Raw genomic sequence first — 22,780 nt, forward strand, 5'->3', positions numbered from 1 at the left:
GAGGACACTGATTTGGGGAGCAGGATTCCTAAACCAAAACAAGCTTTTAAGAGTTGCAGATAAAAATGTATCTCCAATTTATTTTAAGAACTTGTAGAACATTTATCCTTCAAATTCTGATGTTTTTGCTATGAACAGAGACCCCAGATTTATCATGGTATACATCCTGCATAATTCCTGTTATATGGCTATAACTGACTTATATAGCCATATAACATTCTATATTATAAATCATACTTTTAATGTGCAATTCTAACCTATGATTTTGCTACCTGAATAAGATCACTGAATCTGCCATACAGTAGCTGTTACAAAGGTTCTTACTGGTGGCTGGAAACACTTTACACCATTGAAAGATGATGTACCTTAAAGTAATTTCTTCTTTAAAAATTAGCTAAAGGTGAAAATTATTATAGAAGTCAAGGAAAATATCCATGCAACATTTAGTCAAAAAAGACTTAAAGTATCAGAAAGTTCTGGAAAAGATATTGGGAAAATGTATGATTATTTGTCACTATATTTCTCTGACAATTTCTAAAAACATTAACTAATAAGAACATCAAGAATCACCATAATGACTGGATATTCTGATATACATTGGCTTAGGAGGGATATTATACTGCCATAAATACAGAGAGATTTTAAAACAACCATGAACCATCAAAAAAAACCAAATTCTAGTCTTATGGTAATAGGTAATATGAGCTCCATTCCAGAGAGAAAAATTGAGATTAAAGTGGATTTTTCAAAGACTAAAGAAGATTTAATTAGCAGAACTAAAGCTAATTCATGAATACCTAACTCCAGATGGTATGCTCATATCACTGGTATTTCTTAACAGTGATAATACACAAAACTTTGAAGTGTACTTATCAGCAGGTTTTATATGCTTAAAATCTGATGTTTTATATGGCAATCTGTGCACTGAAATCACTTTCTCTCTCAAGCCTTTTTTCCCCAAACCCACATTTTCTATTCAGTGCAATGTTATATTGATCACACTGTTTATTTTATGATTGACATTAATGGAGCCAAAGGAAAAAGAAATAACTACTGTACAGGGCAGTATTTTGGGCTGTTGGCCACAGATGAGTTGGAGTTTTACTGACAAGCTACATTTAAAAAACCTGAATATGCACACCAAAACACTGAAAGGCAAATTCCAAATGCTCAAACTATTTTCAAATGCCCAATGTGATATTTACTAGGACACACACTGCTATACTTAGGAGGTACAAAAAATGTGTAGTGAATAACAAGCTGTGTGTCAGAGCAATAGCTACTGATAGCTCTAAAGGTGTCAGAGGAGATCTTGCCAGCATAATGTAAGCTCTTAATAAAAAGCATATTTGAAGAACTCTGTACCTTAAAATATTTAATTTCCTTTGGTTTCCAGTCACCAGTAGTGATTCAAAAATAATAATAATGGAAAATAATGTTTTATTGCATCTTTTTTGTTTGTGGGAAATACAGTTTCTCTACCTAGCTTAGTACAAAATATAGTAACTGCTTTTCCTCACTGAAGTGAGGTGAATTTTTAGTTAAGCATCCACTCTGTACAGCAGGTCAACTACTTCCTGGAAGGATCCTCAAAGCCTACTCACACATGTAATGGCACCAGGAGACTGAAATTTCATCAGTAAATATGACCAAGCTACTAATACCTCTGTGGCAGTCTAGCAGTTTAAGCATCTCTGTTTTCTACTTCTTTAACCAATGTCTGTGCCAGGTATAGGAAATATATCATAATGATCTTCCATGTTCAGATGTGGACTGCAAGGCCCAGAGGAAGATTATGCTTTTTGAAGCTTATTTTTGGTACGACAGGGAAAACTAGAGTTAATGAGGCATAATAAGCACAATTATTTTGTGTGTCATTACAATCTTATATTAAAGACAAGGTAATCATCACCACAGAATGACCCTCAGTCTAACTGAAAAAGATGTGACAGCTACCACCCACTTTTAACTTTTTTGTTTGTTTTTACACTTTGGGAGGCTTCCTTTGCTATGAAAGAACATTCAGATAACGAGAATTGGTTTATATCACTTGGGCTGCTCATTAAGTTGAAGGCAGAACAGAGAAACACTTGTGTCTTTCCCTCCCTACGGTCAAAACATGCATACACCCACTGCAGAATCCATAAACTAAAGTAGTCAGTCTTTCGTATTTCTCCCTCAAGTGCTGATAAACTGTAACAAAGTACTGCTTGGATCACTTTAAAGTTATTTGAAACACTAGTCATAACCAGAACAGCAGAATAAGACCGGTAAAGATGCAGCTAAGGCATCCCAATTCCTCACAAGGACTCCCTCAGCCAAGGGATGGCAGCTGCCTCCCACACAGCGAGGCAGCCAGGAAAGCTGGCACACACAGGGTAATTTGGAGGCAGCTTCACCACCTTCTTCTCACTTGACTCTCCCACGGTGCATTTTCAGGTTTTTTTAAGAGATAATCCATGCTCATGCTTCTGAGTATTTTTCCCACGTTGTCAGTGATTGACAAAAACAGCCTGGAGAAATGTAAACTGCAGAAAGGCTGTGGCTGCCTGCAGGAGCAGAGGCTCTCTCACCTGCGGCAGAACACGACTCTGCCTGCACTGCCTGCAAGGCACCCCTGAAGGGACCAGAAGAAAGTACCAGTGAGGGGATAATCACCCATTTCTTCCCTGAGGACTGAAGATGGAGAAGCTACAGAATATGTTTGCCTGAAAAGTCCCACAGCAGCAGATAGGATTATAATCTTACACATATCACAACACAGAGGACCTGGTAATAAACCACCACCAAATGAGACAACTTCATTTCCAAAGCAGTTCAGCCACATTAGTGCACAAACGCAGCCATGCTAAAAGCTTGCCTCGGCAAATGCCCTTATGACTACAGCACATCAGCTCAGTGTTGCACAGCAGTCAGCCATCAGTGGCATTCAGCCTGCTAGATCAGAATACAGATGGATCTGGAACAAAACACTCATCTTTTTGCTGTAGTAAAGCTGGTCTTCACAGATTGCTATTTCTTTATCAGTTTCCACACTGTGAGTTTTTCAAGGGATGCTGCATTGCTTTTTAGATTACGACAGAAGCAGCTCTTGTTCAGAAGAAGCTCTTTGCAGGAGATGAGAGAAAAAGCAGAACTATCAGGGAAAATTATCCTGCTACTCCACAATTTCCAGAAGTAAGAAAATACTATTGAGGAGAAACTTGATACGAGCTGAGGAAAGCAGAGAAATGAGGAGTGACAGCTTCTTCTTAGTAGCCTAAAAATAAGGAAAACACTTCTCCACTCTACTGTTTGAGCAGCCCATTGTCCCACTCTCTGAATAGCCTATTTATCACTAGAATTCATAAAACTAGAAAAAAGAGGCAAACAAAAATAAATTGTTTATCCTATGTCAACCTCATTTAATTATTGAAGAGTAGTTTGAATTGTTGATCTACTAATGCTTTGGCAGGATTGGCAGCCAGTCTAGTCCAGTCAGGCTTGCCTGACTATATGAGAAATAGAAAATAAAAATAGCATAGTCAAAGCCAGGGATAAATTTAGAAATATTTACAATAATGAACAGAGTTGGGTGACAGGTCACATTAGCTAGGGGTCTCTTATACCCAGCCTTGTTGCAATGTATGTGGGCTAGTAAATATTCAGCAGAAGTTTAACAGGATATTTTAAGCAGATTTATTTAAGCTCAGTCATGTCTATATCATTGCATTGACATAATGTCTTTGCTTTTATACATCTTACAAGACACTTAATGTCAGCTTATATGGCAAGGAACCAGACGATCATGTACACACGAGTCTGTGCATAGAGTCTGTGCATACTGAGATGTGTAGATGAAAACAGCTCATCTTGTCTCCTGGGAGCATAATACCCAGTAGTCTAAATTCCAGACAATGCTGCAGCCAATCCTACTATTGGGCAAAAACAAGCATGGGGTATTTTTGATCACAAAATCTGGCTCATTGCAAGCAGTCAACTCATAATGTCTGGGCATCTCCACCAAGGACAAAAATTGAACATGCATTGACTAACTTAGGGCATACACACTTTCCTTTCCAAGAAATTCCAGTGTTTTAATACAAGTTTTATACTGTCGCTAAACTTGTAAGTCTCAGAGCTTCATATAATCACCCTGGTGTGCTGGCTCACTGTTCAGTTACTTCTTTTGTTGCTAGTTTTGAAAAAAAAGTAAAACAAATGGGACGTGCTTGTTCACAACTTAAACTCACTTACTGCAGCAACAAGTCCAGTAATTTTCCTAGGGTGAGGAAGTATGTGAAGAAGAGTTACAAAATCAGACTGACAAACTACTAAAATGCTGCTTTGCTGGGCATTTTATCTGCCAAATCTACTTTTTCACTCTCTATCAGCTCACAGTAACCACCTGCATTTGCCTCTTACTATCACAGCTTTTAGGCTATGGCATGATACAACTGTCTAACCAAAATGCACAACTCTATCAGCAGATGACTTCGCATCACAGGAGGGGTTTCTGAGCAGAGGACTGAAAAAACTGAAGCATTCAAGCGCTGTCAAATTTTTCTTTCACAGACAGGCAAAGCAATCAACTAATCCCTTCTCACTTCTGATGAACTGTGAATAAGGAAGTCTTAGTCAATGTCTACATTGCACTCACAGGTGATATTTTGACCATTCTCATATAAACTTGCATTTGTGCCAAGAGCAGTACAGCCAGGCAGCATGGAGTTCAGGATCCAAGCTGGATCTGCCATACATGTTTGAAACCACAGAGCTACAGCTAAACATTGTTACTGATACCTAAACTGGCAGGTTTACTGCCTGTTTGGATATGTTTACACTAGCTGTGGTCACATCTCATTACAGCATAGATATAACCTTTGAGACGTGGCTGGGCAATGTTACAAATAGCTGATATTTACACATGAACAGGAAGGCATAAGTATTTGACAATAACTCTTTACAGTACTCATAGGCAGGGGGAACTACAGTCATTTCCTAGGCTGAATTATACCTGACCTCATTTCCTCATTTTTATTATGCAGTATTGACGTCATTTGCATCAGATGAAATACTATTTCTTATATTTTCTAATCAGAGAAAACAGAACATTTGGTAAACTCACAAAAAATGTTCATTAGCGTGCTATGTACCAGACTCCAAATGGAAAAACACCAGGGTGGGCTCTATAACACTAATAATGCATCTTTAATTTCAGAACGCAGAACTAATACCTCTGAAAAAGAAAGTATCCCCTTACCTTAGGGTCTCCTTTTCTCCATGTTAATGCCAAACTTGTAACACCTAATCAAAACACATTCCCACTTTTCCCCATTTTTTACTAATGCACATACCACTGCAACTTGAAATGACATTTCTTAAAGTATTCTCTTTAGATGTTGCTAGTAAAATGAGACAATTCAAAGGCAAAGACAGACAGGAATAAGTAAAGCATTCACCATAAAGAGCAAAAATTACCTTTAGCAGGGTTTACTTTTATCCCTGACCTATACAGCATCTCCTCATTCTGCCAGTCCCCATTCCTGACAACAGTCTTGAGTCCATAGAAAACAATTAATGCAGCAGTAGAACAGAAAACCAAGTTCTTCAGAAAGCGCTTTTGGGCTTTGACATAAAGGGCCCTGACACCTACTGTAACCAGCAGGCAGAAGCCCATACTAGGGACATACAGCACACGCTCTGCTATTACAAAGCCAACATAGAAAAACAGGTTTGTGGCAGGAACGAAGGGCACTATTAACAAAGAGAGAGACAGAATGACAATGTTCTCGGTTGAAGGAAGCTGCAGTTTCTGAATTTCATGCTTTTTTAGGCCATTCTCTTCTTTTGATGCAAAGCTTGACTTCACCTCCAGTGTCTTGTACTCCATCTCTGGGTGACAGCTATGCCCATTAGCATTTTGCTTGCCATTCATTACAGTTTTCCCATTGAATTCTCTCTCATTGCTGGAGCCCTTCAAGCTAAAGTAGGCAAGGAGGAGGAGTCCTGCATAGAAGGCCACAGTGTGTAGATTCCTCCAGTCGCTGACTGCTTTTAGAAGAGGCACAGCATCCATAGACCAGTCAAAGCTGAGGGTATCTGGGCACAGCAAGAGCCAGAGGTTCTTGGTTGGCAAGTAAAAGAAGGTCAGGGTACGTGTGAGAAAACTGTCTGAGTCAGCAGCTGGATTGTCAGAATTAGAAAAACTTGGGGGCCTGTTGCCCATCCAGTATAAGCGAACACCCAGCAGTGCAGTTCCCCAGGAGGTCAATAAACCAATGCTGAAGAACAGGGTCAAATTCTTCCTCTGAAAGAAAAAAAAAAAAAAACATAAATCAACACTAGGTATTTAGTTGTGTAAATTATACACAAAAAAGAACCAAGAAAATATCTGATAGAACTCTTTTTCAGTAATAGAAACAAACACAACAGATCTCCATCTCTGACATTTGGATTGCCCCGTGTTGGGGTACATTGTTGACTACAGACTAAAGGAACTGACTCTTTCATTTCAGCTCTATCAAGAATGCATCACACTCAAGCCTGAGATATTTTAGGGCTGTCAGTCCTTGCTTAGGATTTAGTTGTATAATGCTTTGGAAACTCTTATTTTAGAGGAATTTATGGAATCTTACACTATTTCTACATAATCTCCCAAATCCCTTCTCTGTTTCTGGCTGTGACCAAAATACTTCTTTGAGTTTGCCTTAGCTAGATTTAAGGATGTTCCAGATGCATTTTCTTCAATCAAAGTCTCTCCCAGAGACTTTGAGGCACTTCACCAGAGAACCGATAAAAATTTCAAAGAAAGCAAGAGAAGAAAACAGACGCAGATTCCATATTTAGGTCTCCTAGCTCCTACCTATTAACTTGGAGCCTTCAGCTCTACCTACTAATGAAAGTCCCACTTCATTTTCTATAAAACACAAAAGGTTTCACCTCAGTTTGAGGAAAGGCTTCCTTACATTGAGAGTGGCAGAGCCCTGGAAGAGACTGCCCAGGAATGTTGTGGATTCTAGTTTTCTGGAGACATTCAAAATCCCCCTGGATTTGTTCCTGTACAGCCTGCTCTAGGTGACCCTGCCTTGGCAGGGGGATTTGAACTGGACAGTCTCCAGAGGTCCTTTCCAACCCTAACAATTCCGTGATTCTGTGATCTCAGAGCCAAACAATACATTGGGGGTTTTTCCTCTAGCACTCACATAATAAACACTCTAAAACCTTTCACATCTTCATATGCATCTAAATAAAATTATGGGAAGCAAACAGCTCACTCCACCTACCAATGTCATCATGCTAGCAACTTGAAGTATCTGCACTTATTTATGGAATAACAGAACATTTTCCAGCAGAAGCTGCTTCCTGGGTAAGCTCTGCTCTCAATTACATGGGCACCCTAAATAAAAGCTGGTTTACATTACTCTCTCTCTCCCCCTCTGTAAAAGCTAAAATATATGGAGGTTTTATATTTTGATTTCTCACATGCCTTTTGTAAGGAAAGAAAAAAAACCTATTTGCCAAATAGTTACAGATACAGATTAAGTGCTTTGATTATCTTTTCCCCATTATTAGAAAGAATTATTTGTCAATCATTTTTCATTTTATTAGGTTTGTTTTTTCCATCTCACACTACACATTTGGGGGATGATTATTTAATGTGTACTTAGTTATTCATAAGCAGAACCTCACAGTAGAATGTTTTATCCTATTTCTACAAAACAACTCATTTTTCTTCTTTGTGGGTGGGATCAACCCTTGATATCATGAATTACAGATGATTGTGTTGCTCCATTTCAGGTCAATTACTAATAGTTTTCTACATCTTACTGATATTCTACTATGAAGACACAGTCTAATAATGATAATTTATAGTTTATTTTATAATGTATCAGGGAGAAATTTATACCTTTTCGCATTCCTACAGAGTTCCTCCTTGTGAAGTTTAAAATATTAAACATCAGTTAGATTCATTCATTCAGTTATCCTACATCATGGAATTTAATGGAGACATTAGTAGGAAACAAACAAATTTATAATAGAAACATTCATGCACTTAGATTGCGAACATGTAAAAAATGCTGGCAATTTTATACATAAAGTAAAGCCTGGGTCCAGATTTAATTTGCCATATTAATTTGATTTTAATCAAACCAGTTTGATTTACTTGCCTTTTTACATTCTGGATAATTCAAAATGTTTTGGTAATATATCATCCAAAACCCTCATCTACACATCATGATAACTACATTCCCTGGAAAGCCTATTAGAACAACTTACTTTTATTTGTAAGCTGGGTAATACCTTACAACTCACTTCACACACAGTTTCATCCATGCCTGCCAAAACTATTTACATGCTTATAATGTTATAAAGCTGTGTAGTATAAAGCTGTTATCACTGTTATCACTGATACTCCCAACTAAGTTTACATTTGGAATCAAAAGATTATTCAGATTTCATGGATTTGCATGTATGTCCTCACAGCAAAATGTCATGCCCCAGGTTTAACTTGTCCTTTCATTCTCATCATAGTTTTCTACATGAAATTTTTTCTTCCCACCCTTCTGGCTCAATAATTTTCAAACTCATTCCCTTCAAACATACACATAAACAACTCCCAAATGTTGAGTGTGACTTATTTGCTCTCTCATACATCCTTCTCACCAATCTCTTATGAGGAGACTGCTAAGACAGAGAGAAGCTGGGAAGTGAAAGATACTATTTGTTTGAGTTTGAAATAGTCTTTTCTGGAAGGCTATATACCACTTGAAAGATTAAGATATCCCAAATATTAAGGAAGTGAAACTTGATTAACAGATGAAAAGTGAGCTTCCATGGACTGATTAGGCCGCTTTGTTATTTTGTTAATACTTACTTAACAACTGGAAGACCACCTCACTTTTTTGAAGTCCTAACCATTGAACTTTTCAATTAAATGCCAAGAAAGTTCACATTACAAAGTTCTCTGACAAAACCATGTGAGTGCATATATGTTATTCCCCATGGATAATAGTGAAACCTACTAAAAATGTTCAGGTCTTCCTCGTATGTTAACCAAATACTAACAACTAGAAGTTTGCCTCTTGCTCCTATCCCAAAAATGTTAACAATCTGTAGCTCAGAGCTAATCAATCTTCACTGCTGGAGTAACTATTTGCAGCCTCTCTTTTAAGCTTTACACTTAAGGTCTATAATATCTGGATCCTCACACTTGTAGGTTTTACAAAGAAAACCATATACAGGTTTGTGTATCATGCTGTAACAAAACTTTTTTTACTAATTTTTAAGGATTTTACATGATTTTCAAATGAAATATCTAAGCATACACTCATAGAGCTTAGAGATATCTGACTACATTTACCACCCCAGCATAATCATCACTATTCATCATGCTGTAAGGCACTAGTCAACTGGAGACTGAGCTCTGGTAGATTCTTAAACTAAGTTATCTGACATCAGGAGTGAAGTGCAAATTTCCTGTTGCTGCCTCAGATACAAATGGTTTGCATTCTTCCCCAGATTTCACACATGGATCTTTTCAATAGTCTGTAGCTTTACAACCTTTTAAAATTACCTCCAAGTTAAGTACAGTTAGCAATAACCTGTATAACACTGACCCACCATTGTGAATTTTCAGATTTCAGAGGAGGCTCAGTCTAGAGGCAAGAAAAATCTGTCCCTAACACTTAGACACTTAAATGTCTGTCACAACAATTAAAAATAGGATGCCTTTTTCCTTTCTCTCTCTCTTTTTTTTTTTTTTTTTTTTTTGTTTTCAGTTTTCAAATCTCACAGACAGGACTGGCCTAGAAGGAAAAGACAAATTCATTCTCCTTTTTCTCTTCTCAGCATTCATGATATTTCTTCTCAGCATTCATGATATTTGCATAGCTTTTATCTCTCTGTGCTAATATAGTCACAGATAATGCAAAAGGTTTAGCACATATTTTTGCTTTACTTTCTTTAAGGCTTTGGAAGAAAACCATTCCAGCAATTTATTAAAATTAAATAGTACAGCCAGTCCCCCAATAGACTTTTGCCAGCAAAGGGAAGTGCTTTCAAAATGAACTCTGCTCAGACAAGCACTTTCACTAGTAACTCTTCTGAGCCTCCTGACAGCCTGTGCTACTCTGATCTGATTGTGTGCATTCAGTGCAGTCCAGGAGCAGAGAGATCCTCTGTAATGCTAGGCAGAAAGGATTTGGATTACTATACTCATGAGTCCTAATCCAGCCCATCTGCCATACATTTTGACACCCCCATAAATCCTCTAACCTTTCATAAGTAGCCATTTTCATCTGAGGAAAAAAATGAGCACTGAATTAGATAAGATTTAACATATCTCCTGCCTGCTAACAGGCAAGTACCACCACTGCAATTTTAGTCTTTCTGACCGTAGAAATTTTTCTCATCACCCTACCAAAATCCATCTGCATGACCCACCCACATTGCACATTTCCCTTGCATTAAATCCTAATTCCTCACTTCATTATATTGCCCTGCAATATAAGGCACTGCAGCAGATTTCTTAATTGGGCAGCCACTGCCAAAACTCAGTCATCACCTAAGTGGTATCCAAAGCATTTTCAAAAGACACTGTTCTTTTAACCTCACATTGTCCATTTCAGAAACAGCATTAAATATGGCACATGACTGAGACGGTGCAGAAATCAAAATCATCACACACAAAATGTTATTCTTAGAACTCAGGAAATACAGAGATGAAAGAAGATGTGTCATCAGGCATTACTCACAGGAATTTCTTTTCCAAATTAGAGTTCTTTAAATATATGTTGGCTTGAAAACTGGGACTTCCAAAAGTAGTAAAATGCTGCCAGTACACTAGACTTACAGCATCTTCTTCCCACAGTAGGTAGAGGTTCCTGGATAACAGATCTGCCAAGCTGGAGCCAAACTACAATTCAAAAACCTATCCCACCAGGAATGAAGCTAGTTGCTACAACCCCTGCTGGGTCACAGTACTGAGATGGAAGTGGCCTTTAACGCTGCCTGATCACCTGCCCAGTTAGTTCCTGCCTGCATGACCCACTAAATGAGGTTTACTCATTTTCACTGGTGATGCAACAACTGACCTGAAGGTATGTTTTTCCTCAGAGTTGGAACCCTGTCAAGAGCTTGTCCAATATTGGGACCAACTGTGCATATTTAATGACATTTATTTCTAGTGTTAAGACCCCACACAATTTTTCTCCGATAAGGAAGTGCATTCACAAAACAGCTAAAGATTATCTGTACATACTTTTATTGTAATTAGGCTGTAGCACAAGTTAAACAGTCCTTACTACTACTGATGACTTACCTTACATTAATTTGAGTTGTAAATACTGGCATTTAAAATTGCTAAAGTCTTACTGTAAAATCTTTCATTCTTTAATATGAATTTTTAAGTACCAAAACAAAAAAAAAGAAAATTCAAAACCACAAAGACTCAAACCTCTCCACTGAAAAATAGTTATAAGGACTACAGGGGAAAAGATAGACTGCATTAAGATCAGAATCTGCATGAATGACTGGAGATAGTACAAGAGCAGAAGGACTTGATACGGACAGGAGAACACAACAACAAATCCTTGGAGAAGTAGACAAAAGATGTAACTTAGGCAAACAGAAGTTATGGAAAACACAAGCAGGACACCAGCTCAGCTCTGCAAGGCTGACAAAGCAAAACAATGATATCACACTTACTCAAAAGTGGAGGTGAAAGAAAAGCCACCTGAAAAGGACACTGGCACTGCAGAAAACTAGAAGACCCCAAAAATCCATAAAAGGACCTCTGATAAGGGCTGTGCCTATGTAAATAATGTAATACATACATATCAAGGAAGTGAGGATAGCTAATGATAAGAATTCTGTTTACCCAGCTCTCAGGAAGAGTTGATTAGTGGAAGGATCCTCCAAATGCCCAGCACTGCAATAAAGAATGGCTGCTTTGTAACACTCAAATCTGTGTTAGAAAGTTTATATTTGGGCAATTTCAGTATGAACATACAGCAGCTTGATAAATCTGTTTTCATGATCAGTGCAAGGAAAGGCTTTCTGTAAGTCCACATAACTAAATGCTGTGTAACAATGGTGATGCTATGGATACCTACCGAGAGTTATTCCATCTATCTGCAGCAGCACGAATTTACACAGGAGATTAGAAAGCCATTAGGACCAAAATACATCCCTGCCAGACTGCTCAGGGATGCTGTCCAGGACCACTGTTACCACTGCACAGGTAGGCAGCTGGGCATCATATCTGCATTTCATTTAACAAGTACTGTCTCATCCAGAGGTTTTACAGAGAAGGAAGAGTGCTGCACTTTCCAGGCTAGAAAAAACAATGAGAGCTCACTGAACACACAAGTATGTTCAAAATGATTTTGAAATAACAGAGAAATGTTAAGAAAAATAAACTTGCATAAAAGGCAGGGGCAACACTGTTTGCTTAAAGGTACACAAGTAACAGAAGTGGAGCAAGTAATTGGCTCATCTTCAGAGAAGCATAAGGGATCATCAGAGATCACAAGCAACTCTATTAAACCACTGCTAGAAAGATAAACACTGTACTGAGGCTACAAATGAAAACACATCCTACAAGATATGTGAAATAATCTGTCCACTCTTCTCAATACTAATAAATCCTAAAAGGATCTGGTTCCAACACAGATCTTTCAGAAATAAAAGAAGGAACTGGATAGAGCAACACAACAGAGTAATTTGTTTAAGTTCAAAGAGAATGTAAGGAAGATTCCAGCTGTGTAAAATGGCATCAGTTTCCTTCTGCCACTGCCATACAGACTACAAGGAAGCAGGTCAGTCTCATAGATGAGTGCACAGCCGGGGTGGGGAGCACAGTTCAGCACTACACCTGAGCAAATGGATCAGGAGCAGAGCCCCACAGAGAAAGGAAGCCTTGTCCCAGTCTCACTGGGAACACAAAAGCTGTACCTGGGAACACAAAAGCTGTACCTGGGAACACAAAAGCTGCCCCATCCTGTTGAGTAACAAATACACATGAAAATGAGTAGCAACAGCTAAGGCTCATGATATAATTTATACCTCCTTTATCACATTAAGTAAATTTGACCTGACAATACAATTTACTAAAACTCTTGCTTATTGGAACAGATAGATATACAGTTTTTCTTCTTAACAGTTTCTTCTCCTCTTCTATACAATGTACTGGCCTGCTTACAAAAAAAGGAACAAAGTATAAAATAGCTCCAAAAAGCACAGACAGCAATCCTACCAACCTAACACAAAAAATTGGAATGGCACATTTCATGTTTCCTACATTAATAAGAAGACAATAAAGGAAAACTAAAGCCTATGAGGTGGTTTAATATGCAGTGGGAGGAAAACACACACTGTTAGAATATAAATGGACACATACTGACCAATGGATTTTTTGAGCAAAAATGTCATTAAATTCCAGATTAAGCCTTTAGCAATGACTAAGCAACTTAACCAAGCAACTAGAAGAATGTCACCAATAACCAATTTCTGCACATGGGATAAATAGCAAGTTTAGGTTTGATAGAACAACCTCTCTAGGTATAACAGCTATCAGCTGGAAGCCCATCAAGTTTACAGCACTCAGTTGCTACAGTGGATAAAAGGATTTTAGATTGGATCATGGATAACAACCAGCATCTTATGTGCAGGGTTTTCCATTTTTCTGTTTGCCTACTGAAAAAAAAAAAAAAAATCAAGATTTTTTTTTTAGTTGTACTTTTAAAATATGTCAAAAGAGCCAGCTGCAAAGTAGTCTTGAAACTATACTCCTACAAAAAAAAAAAAAAAAATACAATTTTGAACATTTAACTGCAATTCTTCTAGTAAAGCTTAAAAACCTACAGCATTTCAAAGAGAAATACAAGTAGTATTGAAAATCCATTCAAAACACAGAGCCTGCTTATTAACTCAGAAGGCATACTGTTAAGGAAGATTAATTTAAGATCAAGTAGACACTTATTTCCTTTAAAAAATATTTAAAGCTGATTTTTGTGCAGCTATTGTATTTTCAGATCTAGCAGTTTAACAAGATAAGGAAAAGATTGTTAAGTGACTCAGAACCTATCTGTGGGACAAACTGAACACAGGCTAGGTTCTAACTAAAATGTTGTTTTAAAAAAATTCACCTTCCTCCTACATCCACAAAATACATTTATTTATGAAAAGGCACCCTAGGATGGCCAAAAGACACTCCCAAGTAGTTAAGTATAATGTTCAAACACAGTACCCTTTAGGAGTAGGAATAAACTTCACAGTATCAGCCACTTACTGGGCATTTATTTCAGATGCAGAGCTTATTATAAATAGCAGCCTGAAGGACATCTCCTGCAGTTTGGATGCAGTCTCTGTTTAATTACTCATTTTTCTATGCTCCACTAGGACCACAGTTCAAAAAATGGGTAGCATGAAGAACTGGAGAAGCTAAAGGCAACACAGCAATGACTAAATCTTGGAAAGCCTTAATAAAAGTGACTTCCAGTGAGAACAAAATACCTTCAAGATTCAAAGTCCCACCAAGAGCAGATGAAAGGTAATTCCCAAAGAATGCTGACAAACAGTAGGTCACCACCACTGATGAAAAGCTTTATTCGCAGGTGTACTGACAAGAACTTCTCCCAAACTCCTAGTCAAAACAAGCAGTCTGAAGCACACCTACATGCCTCCTTTCTCACCTAACCTAGTCTCACCTAACCAAGTAGTTATGAAACACTAGCAATTAAATTCTGTATATATCTGCTTGAAAGTTTGAAAAGTAATACACTGGAGTAAAAAACAACAACAACAAAAAAACCCTCCAACCTCCAAAAAACCCAAAACCAAAGAAGCAAACAAACAGCACCTCCAAAAAGAACTTCAATGAATGCTTGTAAGACCTGACTAGTAAGTACTGCAATCTTGAGAAGCAAGACTATAAAACTACCATTTTAATAAGAACTTAATTTGTTCCCCTTTTTCATTATATTGCAAGCTTTTTAATAGTATTGGTTATTATCAAAGACTAATTTAAAGAAGAGGGAGATTTTTGTTTTCTATGTTAATTACTGGGGATGCTTTTTGTATTCCTTCCCTATGGAATACACTAAACAGAAATGGCAATGAAAACCTATCTGAAAATGAATAGAGAACACAAATTAAACTTTTTGCAGCAAACAGTCTTGGTTAACTACATAAGTAATTACTGCTCAATGATAGTGAAGAGTGTTGCAAAGATGTCACAGGAGTAAAAATGCTCAAATATAAAAACATTTAGCCAATAATTAAAACTGCAAACACTTCAAAGGAAAATTTCCTCAACCTTATGCTTGATAAAAGTAACAGAATACCTTGAACAGGATGTCCTGTACTTTGTTTCCCTATATATGAAATATGAAGAAAACAATATAAAAAACATTGGTGTTAATTTCTTTCCGCCCTTATTCTAGGGATCCTTTTAAGATGTATTTAAAAGGATATTTAAGCACAGCCTTTTAAAAATACAAAGCAGATTACCAGAGTCTGAATCAGAGACAGAGTAAAAGGTAAAGCATTTACTGACCTCCATATCACAAAACCAAATTTTCAATAATTCAAATAAAGAGAGATTAAAGATGGTGAAGCAGAATATGGATGACAAAACTTACTTCATGACATGGAATGTCATTACTCTCCATTAAGTTAATGTGAAGAAATGAGGCAGTTAGTAGTAACCTCCTGTGAACCAATACAAAGATAATTCTCAACTGTTAGGGGGTGAAGTACATAAAAGAGGTCAGTTACTGGTACTGTAAGAGGTGTGCTGAAACCCTCAACCAATTACACTTAACTTACTTGAAAGCCTGCAGTGTTATCTTGTTTGGCTTAAAAAAAAAAGATCTTTAATAATTCCTGTGAGGTAATGATCTATGATCAAATAAGTCACCTGTAAAACAATCCAGCTTCTCTGAAAGAAGTGAAAAATTAAATATTCTTTTAGAAGAAAGGAAGAAAATTATTTTTTTCTTAAATACATTCAGTACCATTATCAAAACCTTTTTTTAAATATATTTCTCATTTTTTATAGACAAAATAGAAGAAAGAAGTGCAAACAGAAATCACGTTGCCTGCATGTACTCATCCACATTTACACACACAAACACACAGAGCTAGCCTTGGTAATTCCTGGTTTGTTCAGGTCCAGTGCATTACAAACATGTTTTGGGCATCAAGGACATAAATGCAACAGTCTTCCCTTAGCACGGCTCTGGTGCAAACAGCCAGCTCTTATTAAATTCATTCCAGTCTCACTAATGAGTGGAGCCTGGAAGTGCAGTCAGTACTCTTGAGCCATAAAGAGATGATTTATAATGAGAAGTCACTCAGTAGGAAGGCTAAAGTATAGCAGTCTCCTCTCTGCAAGTTATCATAACAGAAAGCTATTTAATGAGTGTGGGTTTCTTCAAGAATTCAAAAAAGGCAAGATTTGGAATAGGATGTGTTACATTATGCAGACACTCACATCACTGAACATTGCTGCTACAGTAAAACCACCAAAAGAAAAATCCTCAAAGTTCTTCCTATCTTGAGTTTTTGGCTCGTTTTTAAATAAGTTCTTTCAAATGTAAAACACAGATCTGTAGGGATTAGCAGACAGACACAATTCAGTATAAAAAGATTTAGTAAAGTTTAATTAACTAAACTAAGTTGCCTAAGGTCAGCCATAGAGCAAATAAGAAAAAAATGTGACTTGAAGAAAGACATTGTTTGGCAAAGACACAATGAAAGAGCAGAGAGGTACTCTTCCTCAGCAAGCTCAGGAGAGGCCTGAGCTACCCACAGCTCTCTGCTCTGTGCAGCACTCACCCCTGCAGGGGAGCACTGAGGGTGCTGATGACTCAAATTCAGACACATACAAACCTGAAGCCTCCCCTTAATCCACCTCCAGATCAAAGCTACATCCAGCCACTAATAATGACTTAAAAATAAATACATTTTCAGTAAACTATATGCCATAATCTTTATGCATGTGATGGGGACATAAGGGCTTGGCATGCTAGAAAACATCCACCTTGGCTTTCAGATGAAATTACTGAGTTTGCTAAGGAAGGAAGCCAGCGAGAAGGTGGCAAGAAGACAGTGGAGCACAGTATGCCAGAATTTGTATGATCAAAATGTAGGCATAACTGACTCAGGCTGCCTTTTTCTAATGAGTAAATTTAGATTGTTACTTCTTGACAATAGAAGAATTTGAACAGTAATGATGCCTTGGGAACTTTATTGTTTCTTTTTTACTATTGTTTCCAGAGTGATCTGTTCCTTGTGCAGAGTGACATTGTGTCAGCCCAGTGGAAGGAGCAGTGTATAATAGAGAGAAGCTGAAGAAAGTGGTTAACTTTGTTAAACCATGACTGCTACCAAAGATGCTGCCTATCAAAATGTGACTTCCAAGAATATCACTAGGACAACTGCAATCTTCCATGCATGGTAAAAAACCACACATCCATCCCTGCTTCTTCAGCAAACTGAGACTTGTAACAGAAATATTTATCTAAGGAAAGTTATAACTGTTACACTTCAAGAAGTAATATTTCATTTTTCTAAGTCTTGAAAAATAAACAAGTCCCACTGAACAGAAGATACACAGTCTACATTAAAACAAGAAGTCCTTGAGCTATCATGCACAAAGAAGGATTACATGGCCACAAAATTCCCTCCCACGTGACAGCTCTAAATATTCATTCTACACCAGCTGCTTGTTTTCAGGGTCACTACACAGGTCGCCTAGATGTCATGACAGTAAAGGCCCAAATTTCTGAATCTTTCAGAAAGCTGTGACATATCTCCTTGTCCCTTGGAAGTATGGACATCTTCAGCTCCATGATACTCCTCAGACAGCAGGATGAACTTCACTGCTGTGTTTGTCAGCACTTCAAACCATCTGCCCAACCCACAGATCCTTCATCAGCTCATCATTCTTCTGTCAAAAGCACCTTAAGTCTTCCTATGAAACCTTCTTCATCTCTACCTCATAGATGGTAGTTACACTCAAATCACTCCAGAAAGTGAAAATTCTTCAAAGTTTTGCTGAAAGTACCATGACAAATGCACCTGATAACAGATCAGATGCTTCTGACACAGATATGCTGAATGACACTAAGCAGATTGCTTAACCACCTTCTGTCTCCTTTTGCTCTAATCCTCCCATACTGCCTTGTCTTGGTTTGGATAAGACAGGTGCCTGCTAAAGAAGGCAGGAGCTTCCCCTGAAATGGAGAATGCAAACCCTCCCCACCCCTCCAAATTGCTATGAATTTTAAATTAAGGGGCTCTCAGGCAAAAAAAAATACGGGAGCAGGAAATAACAGTTCTTTAATAGGGAAGGGGGGAAAAACCATAAAATGATAAAATAAAAACAATGCAGTACACTAAAATGACAGAGTCAGAACTCAACCTGACACCCTGTTGGTCAGGGTGCTGGCAGCAGTCCAGTTGGAAAAGTGGCTGCAGTCCTCCTGAGGTGTCAGGTGTGGTTCTGTTGGAGCAGGGGGTCCTGTAGAAAAAAGGGTGATTCTTCCTCCGCAGATCCGTGGAAGAAGAAGCAGCTGCTGTTCCTCTGGTGAATCCAGTGGAGAAGCTGTGCTGGTGTGTCAGAATCTCCTGATTATATCTGGATAGCAATGCTCGGCTCCTCCCTCTGGGCGGAGCATCTCACAATGGGATGTTACAGTTCTTATCAGCCATGCAGTGACATTCAATAGCCTCTTATCACGGGATGCCCCCTGCTGAGGGAGGAGTGATTGTGATCTCGCAGGGAGAGAGATAAGGGGAAATTGCCCACTTAACACCTAGACAACTGCCATACAGATGGTAATAGAATACATCCTGCCTTGCAATCCAGAACATAATCCACCCCTTATTCTATTTCCATCTGCATCACAATGAATCCTTACACACAGTTCTCACTTAAGACTAGGTTTCCCTGTGGTACACAACGGCTTTCTCCATCTTTCTGCATTACCCACCAAGTGTAACCAGGTCCTTGAGCAAAAACAATTCCACGGATGGGTTTGTCTTTGCCTGAGGTGGGAGTAATCCAAACAGTCTTTCCTAAAATACCTTTTATGTGTACAACAGGGACTTTATCTCCATCTACAGTGTGCAGGGGTTCAGACTGGGCAGGACCAGCTCGATTGATAGACCCTCTGGTGTTGACCATCCAGGTGGCCTTTGCTAAGTTCATCTCCCAATTTCTAAAAGTCCCCCCACCAAGTGCCTTCAGGGTAGTCTTGAGTAGTCCATTGCACCGTTCAACTTTCCCGGCAGCTGGTGCATGGTAGGGGATATGGTATATCCATTCAATACCATGTTCCCTGGCCCAGGTGTTGATAAGGCCGTTCTTGAAATGGGTCCCATTGTCCGACTCAATTCTCTCAGGGGTTCCATGTCTCCACAGCACTTGCTTTTCCAGGCCCAGGATGGTGTTCCGGGCAGTGGCGTGAGGCACAGGGTGGGTCTCCAACCATCCCGTGGTGGCTTCCACCATGGTCAGCACGTAGCGCTTGCCTTGGCGTGTCTGGGGCAGTGTGATGTAGTCGATCTGCCAGGCCTCCCCATACTTGTACTTGGACCACCGCCCACCATACCACAGGGGCTTCACTCTCTTGGCGTGCTTGATGGCAGCACACGTTTCACAGTCATGGATAACCTGAGAAATACTGTCTTTGGTTAAATCTACTCCTCGGTCTCGTGCCCACCTATAGGTGGCATCTCTACCTTGATGACCTGAGGCATCGTGGGCCCATCGAGCTAGGAACAACTCCCCCTTATGTTGCCAATCTAAGTCTATCTTCGACACCTCTATTTTTGCTGCCTGATCAACCTGTTCGTTGTTTCGATGTTCCTCATTAGCCCGGCTCTTGGGGATGTGGGCATCTACGTGGCGGACTTTCACAGGTAGGTTCTCCAACCGAGCGGCAATTTCTTTCCATTCCTCAGCAGCCCAGATTGGTTTTCCCTTACGCTGCCAGTTGGCCTTTTTCCACCTTTCCAGCCAGCCCCACAGAGCATTGGCTACCATCCACGAATCAGTATAAAGATAGAGCCTTGGCCATTTCTCTCTCTCAGCAATGTCCAGGGCTAGCTGAACAGCTTTGAGTTCAGCAAGTTGACTTGATCCACCTTCTCCTTCGATAGCCTGAGCAACCTGTCGTGTGGGACTCCATACGGCTGCTTTCCACTTCCGGTTCAACCCTACGATGCGACAGGAACCGTCAGTGAAAAGAGCGTAGCGTGTTTCCTCTGCTGGGAGTTGGTTGTATGGTGGAGCTTCTTCGGCACGTGTTACTTGCTCTTGTTCCTCTTCATCAGAAAGACCAAAATCTTCACCTTCCGGCCAGTTTGTAATTATCTCTAAAATCCCAGGGCGATTCAGGTTTCCAATACGGGTGCGCTGTGTGATGAGGGCAATCCATTTACTCCATGTAGCATCAGTGGCATGGTGGGTGGTGGGAGCCTTTCCTTTGAACATCCACCCCAGCACCGGTAGTCGGGGTGCCAGGAGGAGTTGTGCTTCCGTGCCAATCACCTCTGAGGCAGCTTGAACTCCTTCGTAGGCAGCCAAGATTTCCTTTTCTGTGGGAGTGTAATTGGCTTCGGACCCTCTGAAGCTTCGACTCCAGAATCCCAGTGGTCGGCCTCGAGTCTCCCCAGGCACCTTCTGCCAAAGGCTCCAGGACAAACCATGGTTCCCGGCTGCAGAGTAGAGTACGTTCTTTACCTCTGGTCCCATCCTGACTGGGCCAAGGGCAACAGCATGAGCAATTTCTTGCTTAATCTGGGTAAAAGCTTGTTGCTGCTCAGGGCCCCAGTGGAACTCGTTCTTCTTGCGGGTGACCAGGTAAAGAGGGCTCACGATCTGACTGTACTCGGGAATGTGCATCCTCCAAAAGCCTATGGCACCCAGGAAAGCTTGTGTTTCCTTCTTGCTAGTTGGTGGAGACATCGCGGTGATCTTGTTGATGACCTCAATGGGAATCTGACGCCGTCCATCTTGCCACTTTACTCCCAGGAACTGGATCTCTCGAGCAGGTCCCTTGACTTTGTTCTTCTTGATGGCGCAACCGGCTTCTAGCAGAATCTGGATGATTTTCTTTCCTTTCTCAAATACTTCCACTGCCGTGTTCCCCCACACAATGATGTCATCGATGTATTGCAGATGTTCTGGGGCCTCACCCTTTTCCAGTGCAGTCTGGATCAGTCCATGGCAGATGGTGGGGCTGTGCTTCCACCCCTGGGGCAGTCGGTTCCAGGTGTACTGCACGCCCCTCCAGGTGAAAGCAAACTGAGGCCTGCACTCTGCTGCCAGAGGAATGGAGAAAAACGCGTTAGCAATGTCAATGGTGGCATACCACTTTGCTGCCTTGGACTCCAGCTCGTACTGGAGTTCCAGCATGTCTGGCACAGCAGCGCTCAGTGGTGGAGTCACTTCATTCAAGCCACGATAGTCCACAGTCAATCTCCATTCTTTGTCAGACTTGCGCACAGGCCAGATGGGACTGTTAAAGGGTGAGTGAGTCTTGCTGACCACCCCTTGGCTCTCCAGCTCACGGATCATTTTGTGGATGGGGATCACGGCGTCTCGATTCGTCCGATACTGCCGGCGGTGCACCGTCGAGGTGGCGATTGGCACTCGTTGCTCTTCCACATTCAAGAGTCCTACTGCGGATGGGTTTTCTGACAGTCCAGGCAAGGTGTTCAACTGCTTAATGTTCTCTGCCTCTACAGCAGCTATGCCAAAAGCCCATCTGAGTCCTTTTGGGTCTTTGTAATAGCCATTCCGGAGGAAGTCTATGCCTAGAATACATGGGGCCTCTGGGCCAGTCACAATAGGATGTTTCTTCCAGTCTTTCCCAGTCAGGCTCATCTCAGCTTCCAAAAGGGTCAATTGCTGTGATCCCCCCGTCACCCCGGCAATGGAAACAGGTTCGGCCCCCACATGTCCCGATGGTATCAGGGTACACTGTGCACCAGTATCCACTAAAGCATCGTACCTTTGTGGTTCTGATGTGCCAGGCCATCGGATCCACACCGTCCAGAAAATCCGATTTTCCCGTGCCTCTCCCTGGCTAGAGGCAGGGCCCCCCTAACCCTGGTTATTATTTCTTCCCTGGGCATACATGGTAGAGGTACCCTCAAGGGGATCTGACGGATCATACTCAGCAGCTCGGTCATGGGAGGTTGAGGCTACCTTCACTTTACTGGAGTTCTCTCGGTTAGTGTTTCCCTCCTTGAGTTGACGCACCCTTGCTGCCAGGACTGAAGTGGGTTTTCCATCCCACTTTCCCATGTCTTCCCCATGGTCCCTCAGAAAGAACCACAAGTCAGCCCGTGGGGTGTACCCTCTCTCTCTAGGTGGAAAATGTTGGGCTCTAACTCTGGGGCCTGTGACTCGCACTGGTGCAATATGGGAATTGTTCCTTCTCACCGCCTCCCTCATCTCCCTCATCTCCTCTCTGAGTTCTTGGACCACGGCAGAGACATGAGCTTGCATGGGGCCATTGATCATACTTTCATAATTTCTAAGTTTGTTTGCCACAGAACCCACTGTCTCTCGGTTGGTATCAGCATTGATCGTTGCAATGAAAGTGGTGTATTGAGATGGCCCCAGATTTGCCAGACTCCACAGCATCTGCCCTGTGCACCTGACCTGGTCGGGGTCATTATCATGCTGTCCATCTCTCCCAAAGAGTACCTCCAATACTGCCACTTCCCTCAGCTGTTGGATCCCTTCCTCAAGAGTCTTCCAGCGCATTCTGTGGTGCTG

General features: G+C 40.4%; 1 protein-coding gene across 3 annotated transcripts in view; it reads right to left on the bottom strand.

Moving 5' to 3' along the window:
- The window catches only part of TMTC2 (transmembrane O-mannosyltransferase targeting cadherins 2), a 246,289-nt gene that overhangs the window by 90,465 nt on the left and 133,044 nt on the right, over positions 1–22,780 (bottom strand). For all 3 annotated transcript variants that reach the window (XM_059846844.1, XM_059846843.1, XM_059846845.1), the window contains one exon: positions 5,461–6,289. In XM_059846844.1, the coding sequence (XP_059702827.1) occupies positions 5,461–6,289 (829 nt within the window). The remainder of the gene's footprint in view (positions 1–5,460; positions 6,290–22,780) is intronic.

The sequence above is a fragment of the Haemorhous mexicanus genome, chromosome 5, assembly GCF_027477595.1.
Source record: "Haemorhous mexicanus isolate bHaeMex1 chromosome 5, bHaeMex1.pri, whole genome shotgun sequence".
NCBI classification, from domain to species: Eukaryota; Metazoa; Chordata; class Aves; order Passeriformes; family Fringillidae; genus Haemorhous; species Haemorhous mexicanus.